At 37.7% G+C, this 23,634-nt stretch overlaps 1 protein-coding gene and 1 long non-coding RNA gene across 2 annotated transcripts in view; both read left to right on the forward strand.

Moving 5' to 3' along the window:
- Nucleotides 1-17,521, forward strand: part of LOC124125214 — a 49,867-nt gene extending 32,346 nt beyond the window's left edge. The window contains exons 7-23 of the mRNA XM_048388228.1: nt 537-680; nt 1,353-1,496; nt 10,524-10,661; nt 11,953-12,049; nt 12,137-12,216; nt 12,524-12,837; nt 13,192-13,279; nt 13,361-13,437; nt 13,641-13,677; nt 13,888-13,988; nt 14,223-14,351; nt 15,051-15,196; nt 15,847-15,982; nt 16,267-16,413; nt 16,573-16,594; nt 17,322-17,348; nt 17,457-17,521. Of these exons, the coding sequence (XP_048244185.1) occupies nt 537-680; nt 1,353-1,496; nt 10,524-10,661; nt 11,953-12,049; nt 12,137-12,216; nt 12,524-12,837; nt 13,192-13,279; nt 13,361-13,437; nt 13,641-13,677; nt 13,888-13,988; nt 14,223-14,351; nt 15,051-15,196; nt 15,847-15,982; nt 16,267-16,413; nt 16,573-16,594; nt 17,322-17,348; nt 17,457-17,521 (1,892 nt within the window). The remainder of the gene's footprint in view (nt 1-536; nt 681-1,352; nt 1,497-10,523; nt 10,662-11,952; nt 12,050-12,136; nt 12,217-12,523; nt 12,838-13,191; nt 13,280-13,360; nt 13,438-13,640; nt 13,678-13,887; nt 13,989-14,222; nt 14,352-15,050; nt 15,197-15,846; nt 15,983-16,266; nt 16,414-16,572; nt 16,595-17,321; nt 17,349-17,456) is intronic.
- An 8-nt stretch (nt 17,522-17,529) lies between these two features.
- On the forward strand, nt 17,530-21,161 carry LOC125376072. Its single transcript, XR_007218971.1, has 5 exons — nt 17,530-17,688; nt 18,756-18,872; nt 19,141-19,278; nt 19,399-19,531; nt 19,752-21,161. It is a non-coding gene; the product is annotated as an uncharacterized LOC125376072 (long non-coding RNA).
- The last annotated feature ends 2,473 nt before the right edge of the window (nt 21,162-23,634 follow it).

The following is a 23,634-nucleotide window of genomic DNA, read 5'->3' on the forward strand; positions in this document are numbered from 1 at the left end:
TATTCTCTGTTCATATCTTTGATAGTGTAAAACATATGTGACTAGTTAATTAGCAAATTAACATGTTGTTTTTACTTCTAAAGTAAAGTATGAATTGGTTTTAATGGCTTGTGAAAATTCTTTTTTTAAACTAGTGTGTCTCTCTCACTGATATGTCATAAGCCTGTGGGAGAAATACGATGTACTCTAGAAGCTGTGCCTGTTTGAAACTATAGCAATTTGTTTTCATTTTCTATTTTTCTATTCGTTAGATACGTACATATCATATTCAAGTATAGTCGCCTTTTACGGCAAGCATGGGTTGCTTTTGTTTGAGATTAATGGGACAGATTGTTCATACATTTAAACAATAACTACTTAGAAAAATATTATCTCTAGTGTTATCCTGTTTTATCAAACCTTAGCGATGGCATGGGTACATTTACTTTTATACCAGTGTTAAAAATCATTTAGGATTTGAATTAAGACAAGTGATCATAAGACAAATTAGCAATGACTTTTTGTAATGTGTTTGTAACTTTGTGATTTCTTCACAGCATGCTCAAGTGGAAGTTATGGACAGAACTGCAGCAACTCTTGTACTGACAGGAAGTGTACAGGAGACTCGCCATGTGATCACATTAGAGGGACATGTGTTTCCGGGTGTGAGCCAGGGTGGATTGGTGAAGACTGCAGTGAAGGTGATTATCGTTGTTTTACATTTTGAGTTTAACACTGCAGTATATATCAAAAGCGACTATCCTTTATGAGGGAGTTAACATTGACTGTCAAATCGGCACTTTTCCAGCGATATAGCAACTACAAAGACGATATGAATATTCTCTGTTCATATCTTTGATAGTGTAAAACATATGTGACTAGTTAATTAGCAAATTAACATGTTGTTTTTACTTCTAAAGTAAAGTATGAATTGGTTTTAATGGCTTGTGAAAATTGTTTTTTTAAACTAGAGTGTCTCTCTCACTGATATGTCATAAGCCTGTGGGAGAAATACGATATACTCTAGAAGCTGTGCCTGTTTGAAACTATAGCAATTTGTTTTCATTTTCTATTTTTCTATTCGTTAGATACTTACATATCATATTCAAGTATAGTCGCCTTTTACGGCAAGCATGGGTTGCTTTTGTTTGAGATTAATGGGACAGATTGTTCATACATTTAAACAATAACTACTTAGAAAAATATTATCTCTAGTGTTATCCTGTTTTATCAAACCTTGGCGATGGCATGGACACATTTATTTTTATACCAGTGTTAAAAAACATTTAGGATTTGAATTAAGATAAGTGATCATAAGACAAATTAGCAATGACTTGTTGTAATGTGTTTGTAACTTTGTGATTTCTCCACAGCATGCTCAAGTGGAAGTTATGGACAGAACTGCAGCAACTCTTGTGCTGACAGGAAGTGTACAGGAGACTCGCCATGTGATCACATAAGCGGGACATGTGTTTCCGGGTGTGAGCCAGGGTGGATTGGTGAAGACTGCAGTGAAGGTGATTATCGTTGTTTTACATTTTGAGTTTAACACTGCAATATATATCAAAAACGACTATCCTTTATGAGGGAGTTAAGATTGACTGTCAAGTCGGCACTTTTCCAGCGATATAGCAACTACAAAGACGATATGAATATTCTCTGTTCATATCTTTGATAGTGTAAAACATATGTGACTAGTTAATTAGCAAACTAACATGTTGTTTCCTCACATAATACTATAAAATAATTCCAAATTATTGAATACCATCAATGCTACAAATATGCTGACACGGTGACCTGTAACGGTGTTACTTCTAAAGTAAAGTATGAATTGGTTTTAATTGGCATGTGAAAAAAAATAATTAAACTAGAGTGTCCTTCTCACTGATATGTCATAAGCCTGTGGGAGAAATACGATGTACACTACTGCCTAGAAGTTCATTCCCCTTACACGCATGGGCAACGCGTTACGCAACCAGTGTGCATCGGGTTGGTCACGCGTGTGAGACCCGTGTGCAACGCGTTGCACACGGGTGTGCACCCCGTCCGCCACTCGTGTGCAACGCGTGACACACTCATTAGAGGGGGAACAAACTTTTGACCAAAGGAGGACCCGTCTTAAGCTGAACCTGGAGGTGGTAACAAGGAGAGAAAATTGTGTTATCCTGACGAAAAATGATAATACACATGTATTTCCTAATGTCTCCTTTCTTTATGTGATTTTGTGGGAATAACATGAATACTGTTGCGATTAAATAGATCTGTTTTGTTTTATACGACCATTGCTTCTAAATCCGATGGTGTTAATTAAGAGAATACATGGTCCTGGAACATGTTATTGCAATTGAAATGCTTTTATTGTGATTTGACATTAACCGTCTGTAGTACGACTTTCAGTGATAATATGTATGAGGTTTGGCGGCGCATTGTTTTTATTGGACCCTGATTACTTTATGATGACTTGGACTCTTTATCACAGCTCCATAGCCGTGAGGCTGGAAAAGAGCAGCATGTAATTAATGAGGGTGGGTTATATCATTGAGGATACACTTGAGGGAGAGAATACTAATTACCGTACTACAGGAAGAGACCTGTAGACGTAAGCGCGGGGTTGTGTTTTAGCTGGCCGTTTGATAATGGCCGCCAGGAGAAGTGAGCTTTGCCTGCATCATGTAAAATAAATAATAAGATACAGCAGTGTTATTTTCACGGTCTGTTGAATAAACTCCCAGCGCAACGGTCAATGTATCTTCTACTTGATCCTTGATACATCATTTTGTCTTTCACAATATATAGTATTTCAACGTACAAAGGACACTGATCTAAAGCAATTCCTTGGGAGTAGTTGTTACCTGAGCATTACTGTATTTTCCCAGTGAGTACCCGGATGATATAGCAGAAATCTAGACTTGTTCGCGACCTGTGCTCGCCATTCGTAAGCGCATTTTAATTGAAAGTAGAAGGACGTATGGTCACACTGATCAACAAAAATGAAATACAGTTTTTGAAATGTAGGTATATTTGTGGGGAGCATCGGTAATGGTGATGCAGTTTTGATAAGTCACTTGCTTAGTAATTGTGCAATCTTCGTGTACACTATTTTGACTTGCAACACAGAGTAAATATTTCACTGAACATTGCTTATTTTACCGTGTGTATATGTTTACATTCAAAATGTAAACAGATTTCACTAAGGAAATGTATTAAAACGCCTAAATATTCAGTTTATTTCACAAATTAACTGAAAAATATGTCCATCTTTATTAATATGATAACGAATTCCAAATATGTTTAATACCATCACCAAGTACAGTTCTGTATTGTTTGGCTTCTTTTCTTAGCATAATTAATATATTGTGATGTGTTTAAGCTCTCTTGGTCGTCTTTATCATTTTTAGTCAGTCGGTTAAATAAATGAATGGATTATTCAGTCAATTTGTAAAATGACTGAAATATTTAGATATTTAATAAATTGCCTGAGTGAATCATATTTTACACATTGACTGTAACATATACACGCTTACAAAAGAAAATACTTGTGAAAACACCGTCTATCGCGCATCGAAAAACTTCCCAACCAAACGGAAAGGAACAAGAATGATTCTGTTCAAAGCTGCAGCGAATGAATGAAAACAAAATGCAAATATCATTATAACAACCTACCAAAGTTATAATGTATCCGGGAATATCAACATACAGGAACAATATCCATTGCGTCTGCAGCTGTACAAAAATACTTATTCGATGTAAAATGTCTATGTGAGAATCAAATACTTTAATAATAATTATTTGGAAACAATATTTGGAAACAATATTTGGAATATATATGAAATATATTAAAATATTTAAATATATCGTTTTTAAACGTTATTTAAATGTATCGAATAGTATAACCCGTGTTTGTTTCTTAACTGATCACTTATTTTGTTTCAATTGTTTCACATAGGTGCCAAGTTAGCTGAGAAAGCCCACGTGACAACTATTTTTATAATGTCCACGGTTCTTAAAAACATACATTGAGTTAGATAACAATGAACAACTAGTCAGTGTATTATCGGTTACCCTTTGAACAAAGTACATTCGATGGTCCTTCAGCATCAACATTGTCGAGGTGTAATTTCATTTGTTTCTTATAATAAAGCTTGAAATTCTTTATGATCCTGGCATCTAGTGTTAATTGTTAAAGTTAATCTCTGCAGCCGGTGCGTGTCAAAACACGGGGTTGTGTACTCGCGGGCAGATGACCACGGAGTACGCTGACCACTGTGTCTGATTAACGAGACTGATTAATGAGTGATTTCAGTAATTCGTTGCAAATTAGGTGTGTCGGAGTCGGAGTGCGAGAATGTCGGATTAACGGGACTAAATAGCGCTGAATCAATCGGTTCCCATCATTTGTGTCGGATAAAGCCGAGCGTCGGATTAACGAGTGTCGGATTAACGAGACTTGACTGTATGTTGTTTTTACATCTGTACTTCACGCCATGATATGAGTATTCCCTAGGTTAAGTAACCCTACCTTCACCTGTAAACACTTACTTTTGACGTATCCACTGTGCAAGATAACAGTAATTAATCAATCAACGTATTTCCTGTTGATCCTTTGATGTCTGGGAATGATCAGTTGATTTACAAAAAAAGTAAAGCAACTGATCATACATCACATGCTGGGCTGCGACGTGCATAACTCACATTCCACCTCACTTCAAACCTGGATTTAGATTAAATAATTACCCCACGTACAAGAAAGACCAAATTTGAACCTTTATCGGGTAATCTGAGTTGTGCTACAACTAAGTATACATGTTATAAATTCATTAACTGAGCAGCAAGTGAATTACGACAAATACACAAGTGTAGGGTTATACCAGAAAATGTGGATGACAACAAGGGAGTAGTAATTGTATCATCCACGCAATCCGAAATCCGCAAATGCTTTCACTCAGGGATACTTTTTTATTATCAAACTGTAACAATCAGGGGTATTTCCAAATGACGACATCCGATGAGCTTTCGCCGTTATTTGTCTGTTTGTTTAGGCTGAAGAAATTAATTACCATGCGCCCTTTGTTGAAATCTTCATAGATCACGGGTAACCAATCAGTTTTCAAAAATGCGTAAGTTTATTTAGCTGTCCTTGCAGACTGGTAGCCCAGTCTCTTGTCACGCTCGGTTGCGTTAACGAGCAAATTGACTCACGGCAGCTAGTAAGCCCAAGCGGAAATCCAAAGGTCGTGCTACCTGAAGAATCAACCTTCATTTGCGAAATATCTACTGCTCTCAAAATCAATATTTCTCCCAATACTAAAAGTCAGAACTTTCTAACCAAGGAGTACCAGTTGAAACTGGTCGATGGCTGAACATTCCCAGGGAAGACAACCAGTGTCCACTCTGTGATTCTATCGCCGTGGGAGATGAATTGCATTACATCCGATGTGAAGCTTTTCACCAACGGCGATATGAACTCTTAAATAAGCAATATCTTAAGTTTCCAAACATTTAAGAAAATTATGACCACTAACAGTGTAAGAAATCTTAAAGGCCTATCTAAATTCCTTAACAATGTGTACAATACAATTGGTAAATTGTATTAGTATCCACGTATCCTATTTTTATTAAATTGTACATAATAAAAATTGTAGATAGAGTTTGAGTCCGACACCCGAGAAGAAGCCAGAGATTAGTGCCCCTTTTTGAATAGTTTACAATCATGTGTTTTACCGTTAGCTCTGTTGGCTTAAACGTATTTTTATTTCAAAAGAAATCTGTATCGGTAAAAAAGCAAAACATGCTTATGTAATACCTCTCCAGGTAACAACTTAACAACCGCTGGATATATATAAGAGAGTGATGAACATAAACATGCACAAATGAAAGCAAGCAAGTGGTGTCTTTGAAATAAGGTAATGCAGTTTTCCTTTACTACATGCATAAACTTAAGCTACTCAAACCTTTTGCTTTTGACAATGATGTCATGAACTGATTTAAGAAGAGTCATGTTTGTAGAACTGCTTAACTACTGCCATGTAATATAATTTTTAGACCATACCCATGTGTGTAGAAATACACAGTGTTTCTGATATTATCGTATTTTTTAACAGTTATAGAAAAAGTGAATTGCATCTTCAAGGTGATATCCACAAGTGCAGTCTGGTATGTCTGATACATGTCGTCTAAACTTATCAGCGTTTAAGTCACTGCAGCCGAGCCTAAGGCGACAGTGGACAATTTGGCATGATCTATGAAAATATTTGAAGTCAAAATTATTAATAATTGCATCAGAACGATTAATTAAGGATTTGATTTCTTTTAATGAGCGAGCATTAGTTACTTCATCGGATAGAGGGTTCCGCAGGTTGATCATATCCAGAAAAAATGATAATAAGCATAGGACTGTGTTCTACATTTGATTGTTTGTATGTTGAATCTTTTCCTAAGGTTATATTTCCTGTTATCAGAGAATTGAATATACACTTTTCAAATAATTTGGCTAAGCAACTTGTGAGTGCTACAAGTCTATAATTTGAGCATTCATGTTCATCGCTGACACTGACACCGCATCAGCCCGGCAGTGGACTTGACACAATTATTTGCGCACCGATTATATAACTCCTACAGACAGGTGGGGTGGTTGTTCAAAGCGAAACGGACGACCCCGTCTGTTATCTAATAAATGCTGTGCGGCGCCTTTGATCTTGCCTCCAACCATACACCTTATAGTAGTAAACGACGATCAGGATGGCCTGGAAATAAACACAATTCTGTCTGCCCGGTGCATCCACAATTAACTAGAATGCTTCATATCTACAAATATATATAGAAAATAGATTGCACTTCTTTATTTAATCATTACCCTTTTTTACCCTAATAGTACAAGTGCTTCCCCGTGTGCGAGATAGGCTTAAGTCGGAAAGCGCACGTTATATCTCCGAGGTACCTATCTACCAGAACCCTATTTGCTGTTCTGGCCATACATAAATATATGTAAGTTACGTACATGGGGAGGCTAGATTATTTACAGCTTACAGCAATATAGTGCAAATATTATGTTCAATAAAAGAAAACGTTGATAGATCTATAACACACTTTTTGTACTATTAAACCAACTGTGGACTTTTAAGACATTTTCGCTTATTGTAATAACATCTAGCTAACCAATCATGTCTATCTCTGAAATCCACAAGCATAGTGGCTGTCAAACCTAAAAAACATATTCAGGGAGGTCAGTTTTGATTTGCCAAGCACCTTAAGGTGAGTTTATTTTCAACTGTCAAAAGCGATTGTCCCTTCAATACTAGTATATGTCTGGAAGCTGTCTCTCGGACTGTTATGGGTTATGATGTATTTTATGATATAACTGGGGAATGTTCAAATTAGTTACTGTCGTTTAATCCAACGTTCTAACTGTCAACTGTCTCAACAGGATCATAGGTTTGGTTATATATCTCCTCCCTGTCTCTATGTCTTAAGTTGTTAATCGGTAACTGCGGTCCAAATGTATCAACTTATTCATCTATTGTTGCAAACTTGACTGATTTAAACATATCTTATTGATCATGAACTACTCAGTCAGTCAAGCACCTGTATCAGAAATGTAAAACCAGCCATGTTTCATGTAGTCCCAATATCACTGAAAAATGCCGATGTAACGTGACAAATAAATTTACTCACAGGCAATATATTTTTCGTGAGAGTGAAGCACAATTTTATTAAAGTTTTATTAACAATTTCATAAACTATAATAATATTAATATTAAAATTCATCATCACTTGCCAAGTTTATGAAAATGTCCCCATTTGGGAGATGTCACATATAAACAAGGATTCGAAATAAGTTTGATCGTCTTTGACACTGAGGTTTATCCCCACTTTGCCAGCAAACTGCAGAAGATTAACAGTGAGTGAGTGAGCATCGTTTCTATGTTTATACAAGAAAAGATGTCATGCCAAAAACGCTCACAGTAGTTAGTAAGTAAACTCACGACCTGTCATGACCTGGTTGAGTGACTTCCTCAAATGAACGTGAAAGGATTACCCACAGAGAAAGAAAGGATTAAAGTCACCCATAAATCTTATCCTAACGTAGTACTCCAACTTCTAAATGCCTCTCAAAGAAGGATTAAAATCCTAAAGATATCCTATCTACGTGGTATAGGTACTCACAACCTCTAATAATAAACTGTTACGTTTGGTATCCCCAGCAATACTGAGAGAGAGAGAGAGAATATTGTTTATTAAAGTGTCACATGTTATATACACTTCGTAATACGATATATACAAAACAGTAAAATATAACATCCGGCCAAATATGACCTACGAGACACTATAAAACATATCAATCATAAAACTATTCAGTTGAAACAGAATAAAACATACATACCTCGTGATGCAGGCGCGGAGCACGGCCGTGGGCGGTTTCAGTGAAGAGCGCACCAGTATGCCAGGATACAGGGCAACTGACTTCGAAAGTCCTTAGTTAAACAGTGCGCTCCCCCTTAACTCCCCCCACAGCGTTGCGCCGCCCACACACCACGTCATACATACATACATACATACATACATACATACATACATACATACATACATACATACATACATACATACATACATACATACATACATACATACATACATACATACATACATACATACATACATACATACATACATACAAGTCATACATACATACTTGGCTTAAAATGAAATTGCCTTCTTTTAACCATGTTGTAAATTGATTTGGCTAAAATACATTGGAGCGATTCTTCGTTCATAATAAAAATAAACTTTTCTAAACTACTCATATAATGAAATGTTTTATCTACAGAAGTTGCTTCTTTAGCTAAGTTGTATCTTAAATCATCATAAAATGGACATTCTATTAAAAAGTGACATTCATCTTCAACATAATTTACATGATCATTAGTAGGATTGGCGTGACAATATTTACAAGTCCTATCCAACAGTGGGGTAGGTGGCTTGGCGTAGCGGCCGGTCTCAACATGTAAAGGTAAAATACCACATCGAAAGGATGCTAAAAGTCTTCGATGATCTCTAAAACGTACATGACATAAATAAGGCTCAGCAGTAGGTGATGATTTGTACATTCTGTATGTGCGTAATTTATTGCCATTTGGATTATTCTTGTCATTCCATAGCGCAGTATACCACATATCACAATCTTCAGCAGTTAAGAAACACTTTACACGGTCAACACACTGTTTAATGCTGTATCCACAATAAGGTAAATTTGACAAATTATAGTGAGCTAAAATGTTTACGATTTTTTTATCCCAGGATTGTGATCGGATTTTGGACCAATTATGAATGATAAGAGGGAGATGATGGGCCTGCATATTCTGAATTCTAAAATATAATCTAAAGCATTCAACGTGCTGTGACACTTTCACAGAACACCAGCCCATGTCCCCCCTCATAGCAGTAACTGGGGCATTTTTTCTTACGCCTAGAAACAAACGACAAGCCTTATTTTGAATTATTTCTACTTCCTTATACTTATTCAAACCCCAAATGCTCAATACTCACTATGGTAATTGGGCAAATGTAAAAATCACAAACCCTAACGAGATTCTGTCTACATGGTCACACCCGGTGATTGTGAAGATCTCAAATTTTATCAACTGTCAGACAGCATGGCTGTTCATATTCATTTACAACATCCTCTTATAATTAGTATAAAAGTGTCCCACACAAAACCTTCTTTTATTTATTTTTCAAAATACAACACAGAAAGTTGGATGTGGGGAAATGGGACATATTCCTACGTGAAATAATAAGACATTAGTAGTGGTGACGGCTATGTCATAATTGAACTGTAAAAAGCATAAATTTGGCGAACGAAAAACGTTATATTTGCAATCAAATGGAATGACTCGTGTGGGCAAATGAATATGTTCGCAATCCACAAACAATTATTTTATTAATGGCGAACATTTACCAACCCGCGACAATCGTGTCAACACGGGGGTTTCTTAGCAATAAACTCGCATCTAAATTCACTACTGTTCTACTGTCGGCTAGCCACAATGGCTAGACTGGACCCTAGTGGAATGGTTCATGCCATAAAAGTCTAGCAACCGAACACTAATTAAGATGGGCCGACCTTGTATTTACGGTCTGGTGAACACAGCTCAATGGCCGCTCATTAACTCAAATTTCACATCTCACTGTTTTGTTTTATTTCACTATTCATTTGATAAATTTGTCAACTTCAACTGGAACCCGGTCCCGTGTTACACGCGTGGCACACGCGTGTGCAACGGGTTGCACACGCGATTCACACCCGTTGGACACGGGTGTGCAACGGGTGTGAATCGCGTGTGCAACCCGTTGAGCACCCGTGGCACATGCGTGTTACACGCGTTCTCAACGCGTGTTAGGGGAATGAACTTTTAGGCAGTAGTGTACTCTAGAAGCTGTGCCTGTTTAAAACTATAGCATTTTTTTCATTTTCTATTTTTCTATTCGTTAGATACATATCATATTCGTTACGTATTCTTCTTATATTCTATTCTATAATGTTACAGCTTGTGATAAAGAACATTACGGAGCTAACTGTAAGAAGACTTGTGCCTCCAGACAGTGTGTGGGGAACTCTTCCTGTAACTCAACAGGGGACTGTGACACTGGGTGTGAGACGGGGTGGACAGGAGCGGACTGTACAGGTAACTATGTTATATTAACTGTAAATATGTATGCATAATTATCTCTCGCCCTAAAAACCGTACCTACTGAAAACGGAAAAGGAGGAAAATTAATTTCTTATAGTGTCGGATTGCTGTTGGTTTGTTGTTTAATGCTGCACTCAGAAGCATTCAAGCTATATGACGACCGCCTGTAAATAATGGTCTGAATCAGAACCCTTACGACAAAACCCTCACGTTTCCATATTCATAAGAAGTCTCTGCCAAAAGCAGAGTCGATTGCACAATTCCGACCATATCATGAACATGTGTCCATGAATCACAATCAAGTAGTGATGATACCAGGTGTTCGCGAAAACCTGGCCCAACGGTGGCGCCCATCACAAACACATGCGAAATCATGTCAATTGTTCACCTGATAAATAAAGCGACAAAATCCTTTTCATATGCAACAGAAATCTCTGCATAAAGCAGAGTCGATTGTACGATTCCGACCATACCATGAGCATGTTTTCTGAATCACTATAAAACAGTTATGATACAAGTGTTTCGCGAAAAGGAGAGTGTATCCTGTCCCACCGGTTGCACCCGTCACAATCACATGCAAAGGGAATCAATTGTTCATCTGAAAACACAGGAACATATGGTATAAGTCAAAATAAGGAACTGCATCAGACATCATTTTTGTCACTGATGCGTCAAATTTGGAAATGTCCTCCGCGTGTCTACAAAACTTTGTGAAAGCTTTACTGAGGCCTTGAATGTTGTAACCTTGATCAAACAACTTCTGAGCAATAGTCGTATGCCGCTCTTTGAAATCTTGGTTGAAAGAGCATGCTCGATCGTATCTCGAAAGTTGTGAACTGTAAACACCAAAGGCTGGAGCTGCTGGAATATTGCTCGACATGAAGGCAAAGTGACTATTGGAAAGTTGAAGTCATCCCTCTTGTCATTCAGTCTTATGGAGAGTGTTTTGTCATTATGAATCTTTATCCATAAATATAAATATGAAACAGGTGAAGCAGTCTTACTGGTCTCCTTTATTTCTAGTTCAGGTGGGTAAATCAGTGGAAGGGAAATGGCTTTTTGGAGTTTATTGAACGATATCAGATCCTCGATATACCTGAAGCTTAAGTTAAACTTCTTGGCCAAATTACCTTGTTTTGAAGCATGTCTTAGTCTGTCGCCTGCTTTGAAGAATTTTTAATCACATGATGTTTGCATTTGTCTCTGCTTTACAAGTAGAATGCAATGTAGATTTATTAACATATATTTGTGTTTCTTCGTTTATTTTGTGTGTATTATACCCAAGCTTCTACATCCCCGGCTGTGCCTGTCGCGGCAGTTGGTGGTGCTGTGGCCGGCCTTGTCCTGTTGGTCCTGGTGCTGGTCCTCCTCATCATCATCAGGTCAGTTTCACCCGCCTGGAAACAATGAACTAAATTGCTCATCTAAGTGTAAATTTCATACTGGTGACCATGTGGTTTAACTTATAGGAGGAGAAGAAACAGAGGGAATAAGTCTCCTGATGGACCAGTATTTGGTGAGACGTCCCCTAGGAATAGAAAGCTCCAAGGTAACGATATGTTTATTATCTAGCTTATGCATTATAGCTATATTTGCTTGATTTTCGATTAATATATTTTAGTTAGATTGCAGATGATACTGTTCTACAGTCGTAGTAATGCAGAACAAGAAAATAATATACCATCGTTCAGAGCATAGGTTTGTTTTAAGAGGTGGCGCCGATTGGCTTACACACAACTTTCAAACGTGGTAGGTTAGTGTCAATATTATAGCTGAAATGGTTTATCATGGTGTTACATGTGTTCTTTCATATAATCTTCAGAAAGAAGTTACTCTTCTGCTGTTCATTGTTTCAGGAACTGATGACGTTTACATGAATGTTGGTTTTGAGGAGAATGAATCCGTGCTCAAGAAAAAACAAACTCTGACTATTGGTGACAAAGATCACGGCCATCCAGAGCATCCTCAGGAAGCTGATTCCCAGAGTGTGGCCAACCAAGAGGAAGAAGACTACGACGCCCATGTTAACATACATCCGAAGGGGGAAGCAGCACCGGGTGTCTCAGGATGTAACTATTACAACTTAGGCGACCTTGGTCACGTGATTCCATTGTCTTCTCTGGAGGCAAGAGTACGTGAAATTGAAAATCATCCCCAAGAGGCATTCGAGGTAAAGTGGTGTTTTACGGAACGTCCAATTATCAGTCCTCTTCCTCAAACCAGTGTAGAATGTTGACAAGGATAACGATAATACACGAGTAAGTGCAGGTCATTTGTTTCTGAGTCCAAATATTAAACAAATGACAACTAATCCCATGCTGATAAATGCATAGATGATTATAATTGTTATGGTACGAAATGTTTTATAGGTTCTTTTCAGTTGACGTTTTTTGTGAACAGTGTTTTCATCAAATTCTTTTCAGTTTTGACAAGATCACGGATTTTGTGAACAATATTTTCAGCAAGTTCTTATCACTTTTGCCCAAATGACGGTGTTTGTGAATAGTTACTCTGTATGTCTTAGCGCTTGCCAGACGGATTTGTCCACAGTTACGGAGAATCTCAGAAGGCAGGGAACAAAGGGAAGAACAGATTCAAGGGATACTATCCATGTGAGTATGACAAGACGTGCTTGCCTGTCCTCTTATTAAATATAATATGGCCTCCATAACACGCAATGTTCCATTTCCTAGATGACTACAACCGTGTGGTGTTGCACGACGACAGTGACGGCTGCAGAGGCGACTACATCAACGCCAGCTACCTAGATGTGAGTTTTGATATTATCACTAAAATTACGTGGTTATGACGTTGCTTTCTCGTTCTGGTCCATGTTAAGGTACCGATTCCCATAATACAGTGGTATCATCAGCCCATGCTAAGTAAATGTCCATTCCTCATTCAAGTTAGACGTGAACTTAATACAAAACATTCTAATTATGAATAACATCAGTTTTATCATTTCTCTTTCAGGGATATAAAACTGACAATCGATACATTGCAGCACAAGGTAGTACACATGCCAATTGAATAAACACGATTGATAACAACATTACCATTTTCCAATAAACGTGTGTCAGTCTAGATGTATAGATTCTGTGTCAGGTATCAGTTTTGATATCTCTAACCATAAGGTATATTTTTGTAATCAAATAACAAGTACAGTAGCTGTGTCCTTGTCAGAATGATATTTAAGTAACACTAATAACGCTTTTCCTAGGTCCCTACAAGTCGGACATTGTCGAGGATTTCTGGAGGATGATTTGGCAAGAAGGGTGCACGTCTATTGTCATGGTAACAGGGTTGGTGGAAGCCGGCAAGGTAAGACAAGATTTGTTTGAAGGAACTGAATCATGAGTGGATTGGGAAAAATGTTAAGATGCGATTGTGTGAATTTTGAACTTAAGTGCTAGGGCAAATCTTCAATGCAATATCTCAATAGAGCACATTACTTATTTATAACCTATTTCTATACAGACAATTATTTAATCATGTAATAGAGCACAGCACTGAGCACATTCCCCACATTGGTACGTTGTTTACACTGGTTCACAGGTGAAGTGCCTTCAGTATTGGCCTTCGGAGAAAGGACCAGAGAAGTTTGGTGACGTTATGGTTACGGTGGAAACAGAGACACGACTAGCCAACTACACCATCACCAAGTTGGCTGTTGAGAATGAAAAGGTGGACGTGAATCAGTCTGTACATCCTTGGTCATTAGCATTAGTTATATTTTAAAACATTGGAATCGGGTTTGGAATAGGTGATACAGAACAGAAAAAGAAATAAACATTAGAGTACAGGTACACAGGAAATAACGCAGAGACACATACATGAGTAAAGCGAAAGTATAATGTGTCAATAATTACTGTTGGAACTGTCAAAACGAATTGAAAAAAAACCCACGTGTCATGTAACAATCACTGAATAAATGTAAGCAAAGAATCTTAAGATACAAACATCGAGTTTAGTTCTTTATCATGTAGAGATTTTTAATACAAAACAAGTGTCCATATGTTTAGGTGAGGTGAAATGGGGATTAACGTGTGTGTGTACGTGCGTGCGTGCGTGCGTACGTGTGTGCATGCGTGCGCGTGTGTGTGTGCACTCTTGTGCTATTTCATGGGATACCATGCCGCAGGTTAACATGAATACCCCGCTCAGACACAGTTTACCATACTCCGATTCAACCAGTCCTTGCTTTAGCCCCACTAGGCCACAGAGGCCGTCACTACATTTATAGCTATATTAATATGATTATTCATTTAAAATCATTTAGTATAGCTAAACATAGTTAAGCAGAATAAGCTAAACTTTATAACGCGTATGATATAAGATTACATTGTTTAAATATCCCTTTGGGACGCTTTTGACTTATTTCAGGAAAGCGAGAGACGGGATATCTACCACCTTCACTTCACCAGCTGGCCAGATCATGGTGTGCCGGACACTGCTGCCCTGCTGGACTTCATGTGGAGGGTCAAGGTCATATCTGGACAACAAACAGAGCCGATCATAGTCCACTGCAGGTGAATCACTACACCAGTATATACAAGGGGTGCCTCTGTTGTTATTTCTCTTTATATTTCTATACAACTGATAAGGTTATATCGAAAATGGACCCTTACGTCCGGACATCTGTGTGTGATGCAATTCACTAATTGACTTTGTACCACATGATATTTCTTACGGAAAGGGTTTGTCGATTTTATATACACGTGTGTTTATCAATTGCTCTCATTAATTAAAAATCTTACATTTGTCAATATTAATAATGCTGAAAGCCTTTTTGTAAATACACTCATTCGACCTTCACTGTCCCTAAGATCACGGAACATATCAATCGTAGGCTATTGTATAGATTGAGAAGATGTGGCTGCAGCAGAATTTTACTTCAGACAACGAAACACTTGTTCTTGTCTAATAGTAAGGGACGATTGATCTTCTCCTTACCACATTTGGGGCGGACGTGTAGCCTAGTGGTTAAAGCGTTCGCTCGTCACGCAGAAGGCCCGGGTTTGATTCACGACATGGGTACAATGCTTGAAGCCCATTTCTGGTGTCCCCCGTCGTGATATTGCTTGAATATTGCTAAAAGTGGCGTAAAAGCATACTCACTCACTCACCCACCTTACCACTTTTCGTACGGTTTAGTTGATTTACTGTCTCTTGTACTCAGTGCTGGTATAGGTCGGACAGGGACGTACATCGCTATTGAGTGTCTTGTGGAACAGGCTAAGACAGAGGGCGTTGTGGACGTCGTCAGCTTCGTGTCCAACATGAGAGGGCAGAGGAAGAACATGATTCAGACAAAGGTGATTACATCCAGTTGTGGTTTCTTATTTTCTACTACATATTCTGACACAAGGATCATCAGAAATTGTTTCAATGGAACTTTAAGGAATGCAGATTCAACACTTTGTTTTAATTAACTTAATTATTTTCTCTGTGAATCTGTGTTTCTGTCATAAGATACGATTCACGGTTTTTTTATTGCTAGACACATGTAACTAAACCACAATTCAAAGAAGCGTTACGCCCATTTGTCTCATTTAGGTATTGACTGTAGTTATTATTGAAACACCTCTACACCCCCCAGGAGCAGTACCTGTTCGTGTACCAGGCGGTGGCGAGGGCGGTGACAGAGGGTGACACGTCATTGGATTCTGACGTCATCAGAGAGATGAACCTGGATCACGTGTCAGACTTTGCTATTGGAAATAGGACTGTTCAACAACATATCAAGGCAGGGGTTGAATGTTACATCAATTTTGTTAATCCTCAAATGTTGCAATAACAAATAACATATCATACATGCGTTAGAAAAGGCAAATAACGTATCAAGGGCCGTTAAATATTCAGTAAGATCACTACTACATGCTGAAACCTATTCATTCTTTTGCAGATCTTGCAGAGTGAATTTCAAGGTATGCATACATCCATTACAATATAGCTAATTATATCATTTCATGTCATGATAAATGGTATCCATCTAATTGATAAGAATTGATGACTATGTGTTCAATAAGTTAAAAAAATGTACAAGATATTTTTGTTGTGACGTTGAACACATGGTTTGTCACATTTGATCTTCTTGGTGGACCTAGGCAATGCCATCTCTATTATAAACTGACGTATATTAGAAAGCTCTTAAATTGATTTGTAATTTATAGTATTCAGTATGTTTTCGTGGTAGTTTGTTAAAGGACATTTATGACCACCGCCTTGTCATGCCTGTTTATAGGCTATCGTGACCTACTTTAAAAGTAAACATACATGTTTCGCACAAGTTTTGGACAGACATTGCAGCGCCTTCATGTTTCACTGATGTACCTTCACGCATGTAATTGAACTTAGCGTCACCCTTGTTCTCCAAAGGACTCACTGGCGACATTGATAGCTCTGCGAAAGTTCTTTTAACTAATGGAAAAAACTTATGATGATGGGTTTGAATCAGAGATTCGCCCTGGTTATGTTTCGAGGTCTGTCAGCACCAAACCGGTGCTCGTGGATTTCACCAAATTGATAAAATTTCTAAGACCTGCATTCCTTCGGGCTTTCTTCCCACACCTAGCTGTTACACCGTGATATAACTGAAACACTGTTCTAAGCAATGTCCGAGTATCTCTTAGTCTGCATGTGATTCGCTTCCAGACCAACCTGACGATTCATCCTGTACCAGTAAGTATATACCCCCATATATGGCAGACTTATTGTCAACACAGCTGTCATTGGCGTGCCCAGAAGTAAATCATATCTCATCCAAACTATGTTCTTACTTTTTCACAGAATATATTTTAAACGAAGAAAACAGTGATAAAAATATTGTGTGTGCGTATTTACTCTTCGAATGAAATCTTATTTCCGCTTCAAATTCATCACTTTTCTTCTATATTCCCAGTCATATACATCGCGGAATGGTTTCGTTATCATGACGTCACATCCGAACAAAGAGGAAGTGTGGGAGACACTTTACAATAGTGACTGCCGAAGTCTGTTCACGTACCCTACACGTGATCAGGTTGGTTAAAATATGATAACTGGTGCATGTGTTTTTCATATTATAAGCTATGAAATATTTAATCTTTACGGCGTTCGTTTGGGTGGGGTGAGAGTGGGGGTGGGGGAGGCATGTAGGAATTAAATGCATCAAATAGGGTTTTTTTGTATAGCGTATGAGGATAACTATATTTCTCTGTAAGATAAAGCCAACGGATAAAAGTGGTGTCTTTTAGGTTATTTTCGGGTACATCTGCAAATATATAAGATGGGACACATGCATTTGCTACCTTCATGGTTTACAAACAATCATAGCTTCGCCCTTGTCTATTGCTGATCGAATCGTTATTGACAATCGGAATTCTTGACACATTACTTGATAAGTGTTACCATTCTCAAAATACAAGTCTAAGATACCGAAAATCAGTGTCCAACAAGGGCGTAGCGGAGGTCTTGGAGTTTAAGGAACTCTGTACACATTAATTAATTAATTAATTTTCACATTTTTGCTTGGAGTGATTTCAAGAGTTCAAACAGTTTGATTTGCCTAAAATATTTTACCTTGTTCCATTTTGCAACCTCACTGCATTTGTTAACTTGATGACAAACCAGACAGGACATCGCATAAACTAGAGTAGTAAAGGGCATTTACTCTAGCGGGCGGATAGATGACATTAAAAAATAATAATAGATACGCCACAAGTAAAAGGCACTTGGAGTTGGAAGTTTCAAGTTAGAACTATATTGACGTTGTCATTATCCGATTAACTAATCACTGTCCTTGTGATGGAATATGTTAATGTACACATTCCAGGAAAATTTGCTCTTTTTTAACTACTGCCTGTGAGGGGATAAAAAACCCGTTTTAGGATATATATTTAAGAATGACATTATATGATAAAAAAGGTTATCACGCGTGGCATAATTGTATATTAGGAATAAACTCGTCACATAATACAGGTTATTAGCCATCCCATAGCACACCCGCGTGATCACCTTTATTTACTCTATGACCATGACATAACAGTGTGACAGGGTACATCGTATCTGGAAACAAAACAGACCAACTCACAAATGATTCTCTTTCAGTGTTATCTACCAACAGCTGAAACTTCAGTGACAACCAAGAGGTTCGAAGTGACGGTTTGCAGATCTACCCCATTGTCTGACAACATCTTACTGAACACGGTTGAACTCAAATTAAAGGTACGCCCTGTGATTAAAATAAATAATCCAATTCTGATATAAACCTACACTTTCACATTTAATTGGTAACTAACCTGGGGCATTTCATCTAAACACTGACATCCCTATTACGTGGATGTTGTACTTTACTGGCTTAATCCATTACTTGTTATAATAAAAGAATATTCTGGTGGGACCTGCTCCTTACATCATCTGTGTCAAATTTAGATAAGGTAAGAACGTACAAGCATTCTCTTTGCAAAATCACATTCTACATGTGTTGTTCCAGGATAGTGACGAGGTCACTGTTATGCAACACTCACCACAACACCGGAAGTGCACGTGACGCGGAACTGGATTTGCTCATTGATAGCCTTCTGACATGGACCAATGATCCGGAACGAGTCTGCAGCATGATCATTTCTGAGTAAGTATATACGACACCATCTAAACCCTTGATCACCTCAGGGACATGCCCTTTCTGTAACAAAACAATTACACTGTCACCGAATACATAACATGTCTTGAGCATGACTGTGTATTTCAGCTGTATGAGCGAGTGTCGACTCCTAGTGCTTCTTGTGAACATCGCCAGCAGACTGCAGGACGACGGTAGGGTGGACGTCATCAACAACATGCGACAAATGTTCACACGTCTGGGAGGTCCACCATTCACAGAGGTAAATATCATTATTCAGAATTATTGATACATTCTGCTAACACGTGTCGATCTGAAGATAACACACTCACACCCTTGACCACAAACAGTTGATTCACCCTGAACTGCAACATATGCACGTTATTGGGAACAGTCAATTATCAATAAGGTAAAAACACCACACACACGAGTTCATATTATACCCTGACTATGTCATAATATCATTTAACCTATGATTACAGGCAGACGTGAGACTTTGTTTGGAGTTTACTCAGCGGCGACTGGAGACACTCGGGGTTTATGCCAACACGTGAAATGCACACGAGAACTTTGTTTTTCAATACCAAACACTGTATACAGGAACAGTGTCCTTTGGTATTCAGTATAATTCTAAGCAATGCTGCACAACTTTCGGAGCATATGCTCTTAAGGTGACCAATATTCTTTTCTCTATGATTACATCTTCATCGGCATCACAGCCTAAAAAAATAAAGTATGACTTCGGAGGTTCCATCCGAGTTTCTTAGTATGGGAAATATTTCGTATTATTCCTTTGCTTTTAACATGATTACGCTTCTCTACATGAGAAGAGATTAACTCACGATAAACTATTGACGGCTTTATATTCTGATATGTAGAATTCTTAAAATTCAGGGCACAATTTTGCACATTTTTCAGGTTAAGATATTCTTTGCAGGTCGTAGGCCTTACATTTATTTATTTTTGTTTTCTCAAGTCCGTTTTGTAGCTCAACTGACTGAAAGTCTGATTTGCAATATGTCCGGGTGAAAAATCTATTTATGGCCATTAATCAGTCAATTTCAATCCAATTCTAATTGGTACAGTTGGTAAATGTTTTGTTGGGCTCAACAAATATGTTCCGTTGCAATTCTACCATATTGAATGATGAATCTTTACATGGCCATTACTCAGCCATCTTTGTATTGAAATTTGATATATGTGTAGTTTGTAGTGGTGTTCAATACATGTTCCATTTTTAGCGCTGTTTAATTGAAAACCTGTATTTGACCTTTTACCTTTGACCCAACTACTTAACTCTCAAAATGGAATTCTTTGCACTGTTGAGTAATTGTTTATGTCAGATGTGTACAAATATAATGACATATCTGTAGGGCTTGTTGTGCGATTCAACATGCATATTCTCGGGTTGTTGTTTGCTATTTTTGCAAACTTTAAAACTATGAGCCAAACATGCTTTGATAACATTTCAGAGCAAGGTCAAAAGAAGTTTAACATTTTCATTTATATAGTGAAACACTTTGCAAACGCATATTCGATTGTTTGTAATGGCTAAGAAAATCAATATAACTTGTTCTGTGCATTTATGCATGAGATAACGAAAGACAACAACGTCATCATTCTTTGTCATGCAAGTAAATATTTACAAATACAATCTCTTGACCTTCAAGTAAAAACTGAGATTGCGTTTTCATTGTGTGTCATACAGATTTCAAATAAAACGCTATCAACCAATCATTATCTCGCTATTTATCTCATAATTTGTCTGGTGAGCAAGTTATCCAGTTTTCGTGCTTAATCTCACAAATGTTTAGTGCAGTTTTATATGAGATTTTGATATGTTCATGCAATTATAATTTCAGGTATAAGAAATAAATGCTTTCTTGTCTTTATTATTTTTTACTTTCATTTTCTTTCAACGTTAATCAGTTTTAGCAACATATAGCTGATAGTTACATGTACATATAAAGTTATATAAAAACATGTGTTCGTACTTAGTGTTAACAGTGCTACAGCTGAACGAACACAGTATGTTCTGAGAGCCATTAGTCACTTCAATATTGATTCATGATTTACAGTCTCTGTGACCAAAACACAAGAATGGGAAGATAAAATACAAGTCATAACTGAAAGTAAATATTATTCTTTCTGGTAAAACTGAAAAAACAGCTGATGTCGATGTCAAAATCACACAATCTTAGTTTCTTAAACAAGTTGAATTTAACTTTGGCACACAGCCCTGGAACCATTGATCTGCCATTGGATGTTCTAAATTCGCCAAAATTAGATTAAGGGACAGTTTGAGTTGTTGATTGTATGGTGACATGACATAGGTCCGTAGTAACATGCTTTTGGTTTAGTTTCTTTGTGAAAATTGTCGGACGATCGTTCCGAGATCTCTCGTGTGAAGGTCTTTGATGTCACCTGTTTCTTCATAGGCTTCTGACATCTTCAATGTGAATACAATATGATCACACATCAACTTTCTAATGGATAACAGCTTTTATCCACTGTTTATCATAGCTTGTAGGTTTTACTGACATTACGTCTCCTTCTTTAGGTCTTAAAAAGTACAGGAACACATCGATTGTTGTACATTGCCTGCTGAGTTTTCTACGAGAAAGTCTTTCGGCCAATTTTAGGCACCAAACGTTTGTTTGTAGTAGGAAGCTGGGGTTAAGTTTGGCTTCATTTTGGAACTTTGCCAATCTAACAAAGCACAATGAGATTCACTCTCAGCCCACTGAGATTTCATCAGCAGTCGCTTTGCAGTTTGAACAGTGCACCTCATTTTGCCATTAGATTGGGGGTATCATGGAGATGATGTTATTGTTTAAACTCACAATGTTTGGAAAACCTACTGAATACTTGAGGTGAACCGTTGTCCATCAAAACCTGGTCAGTAAAACCATGCCTTGCCAATTGTGGTTTCAACTTCTGGTTGATATCTGGCAGTACAGCATCGCAAGCCGAAACATCACTGTCTTGTGTCTGGTAGTCACGTCTTAGCATATCAGCTAAGAACATTTGAAATTCATTCCTGTAGATAACCTCAAAGTTACATTTTTGCAGACATTTTGGAGCGGTCAGTAAGCATTTCTGCAAATACACTTGAAAATTGGATTTGACCAAAACGTTACAAATGTTATCATAATGTTACTAGGCTGAAAACAGTCCTCGAAACACTGCAGACTCATACATACAACCCGTTGGTTTGGAAGATCCACGTGAAGCAGTGAAAAATCACCAATCACGTTTGGGAGGGTACACATAAAAATACACGTGCAGATATGGTTCAAAATGCAATGTTGTAATGAAAAAGCACTAACGATTACCAGGTTTAACTCCACAGCAAACATAGAGGACCATAGGAATGGGGAAAATGTAAAACAGTTTGATACATTTCCGGTGCACAAGAAATTCCTGACATTAGCCCCTTGTACCTGAACAGTCCCTAATGTGTACTGAATGTTGTGATATGCGTCAGTTCAGTCTGATGAAGTTGTTTCATCAGGCTTACAAAGTCAAAGCCTCAGTAAAACTTTCAAAAAGGTTTTATGATAGACATGTGGACGACAATTCCAAATTTGACGCATCAGTGACAAACAAATTTGATGCATTCCCAATTTTTGCTTGTAGCATATGCTTTTTACGAAAAGTGACAAAATCCTTGCTAAATTCATAAAAGAATTTCTGCCAAAAGCAGGGTCGATTGTACGATACAGAATGTATTATCATCATGTGTTTATGAATCACTAAAAAAATAGTGATAATACTATGTGTTCGCGAAAAGGTGAGCGTATCCTGCCCCACCGGTGGCACCCATCCAAAGACTACTGGGTATCATTTTAGGACATATCTTATTTAATATTTTTATTAGTGGTATCTTTTACTCTCTCTGTGAATCTTCATTAATTTGTATCATTATTGAACAATGAGCCTGAGAAAGTCACAAATGTCATCCAGGAAGACTGTATACTTTTCAGGACAAACAATCAAGGCCAAGCCAGAGAAGTTTCATGCAATTAGGCTTAGGAGGAAAGGTAAATCTGCAATAAATAACGTTACATTTGGTGATGCAATAATTGCTTGGTGTAGATACTGTCAGCATGATGACGTTCAACATTCACATTACCGATTTGTTCATGAAGGCTGCAAAACAACATACAGTTCTTCGACAAGTGAGCCAACACTTCAATAGACAGGGTAAGATTGGTAACTACAAATGTTTCAGACATTCAAATTCCAACTACCGCTCCTCATTTGGACATTTTTGTAACAGGTACAGCACTACAAAACTTCGGGAACGAGTCCTTAGATTTGCTGCCACAATAGAGTCTCGACATGGCTGGCGCTATCTTCATT

The sequence above is a fragment of the Haliotis rufescens genome, unplaced genomic scaffold (genome assembly GCF_023055435.1).
Source record: "Haliotis rufescens isolate VD_foot unplaced genomic scaffold, xgHalRufe1.0.p SCAF_7, whole genome shotgun sequence".
NCBI lineage: Eukaryota > Metazoa > Mollusca > Gastropoda > Lepetellida > Haliotidae > Haliotis > Haliotis rufescens.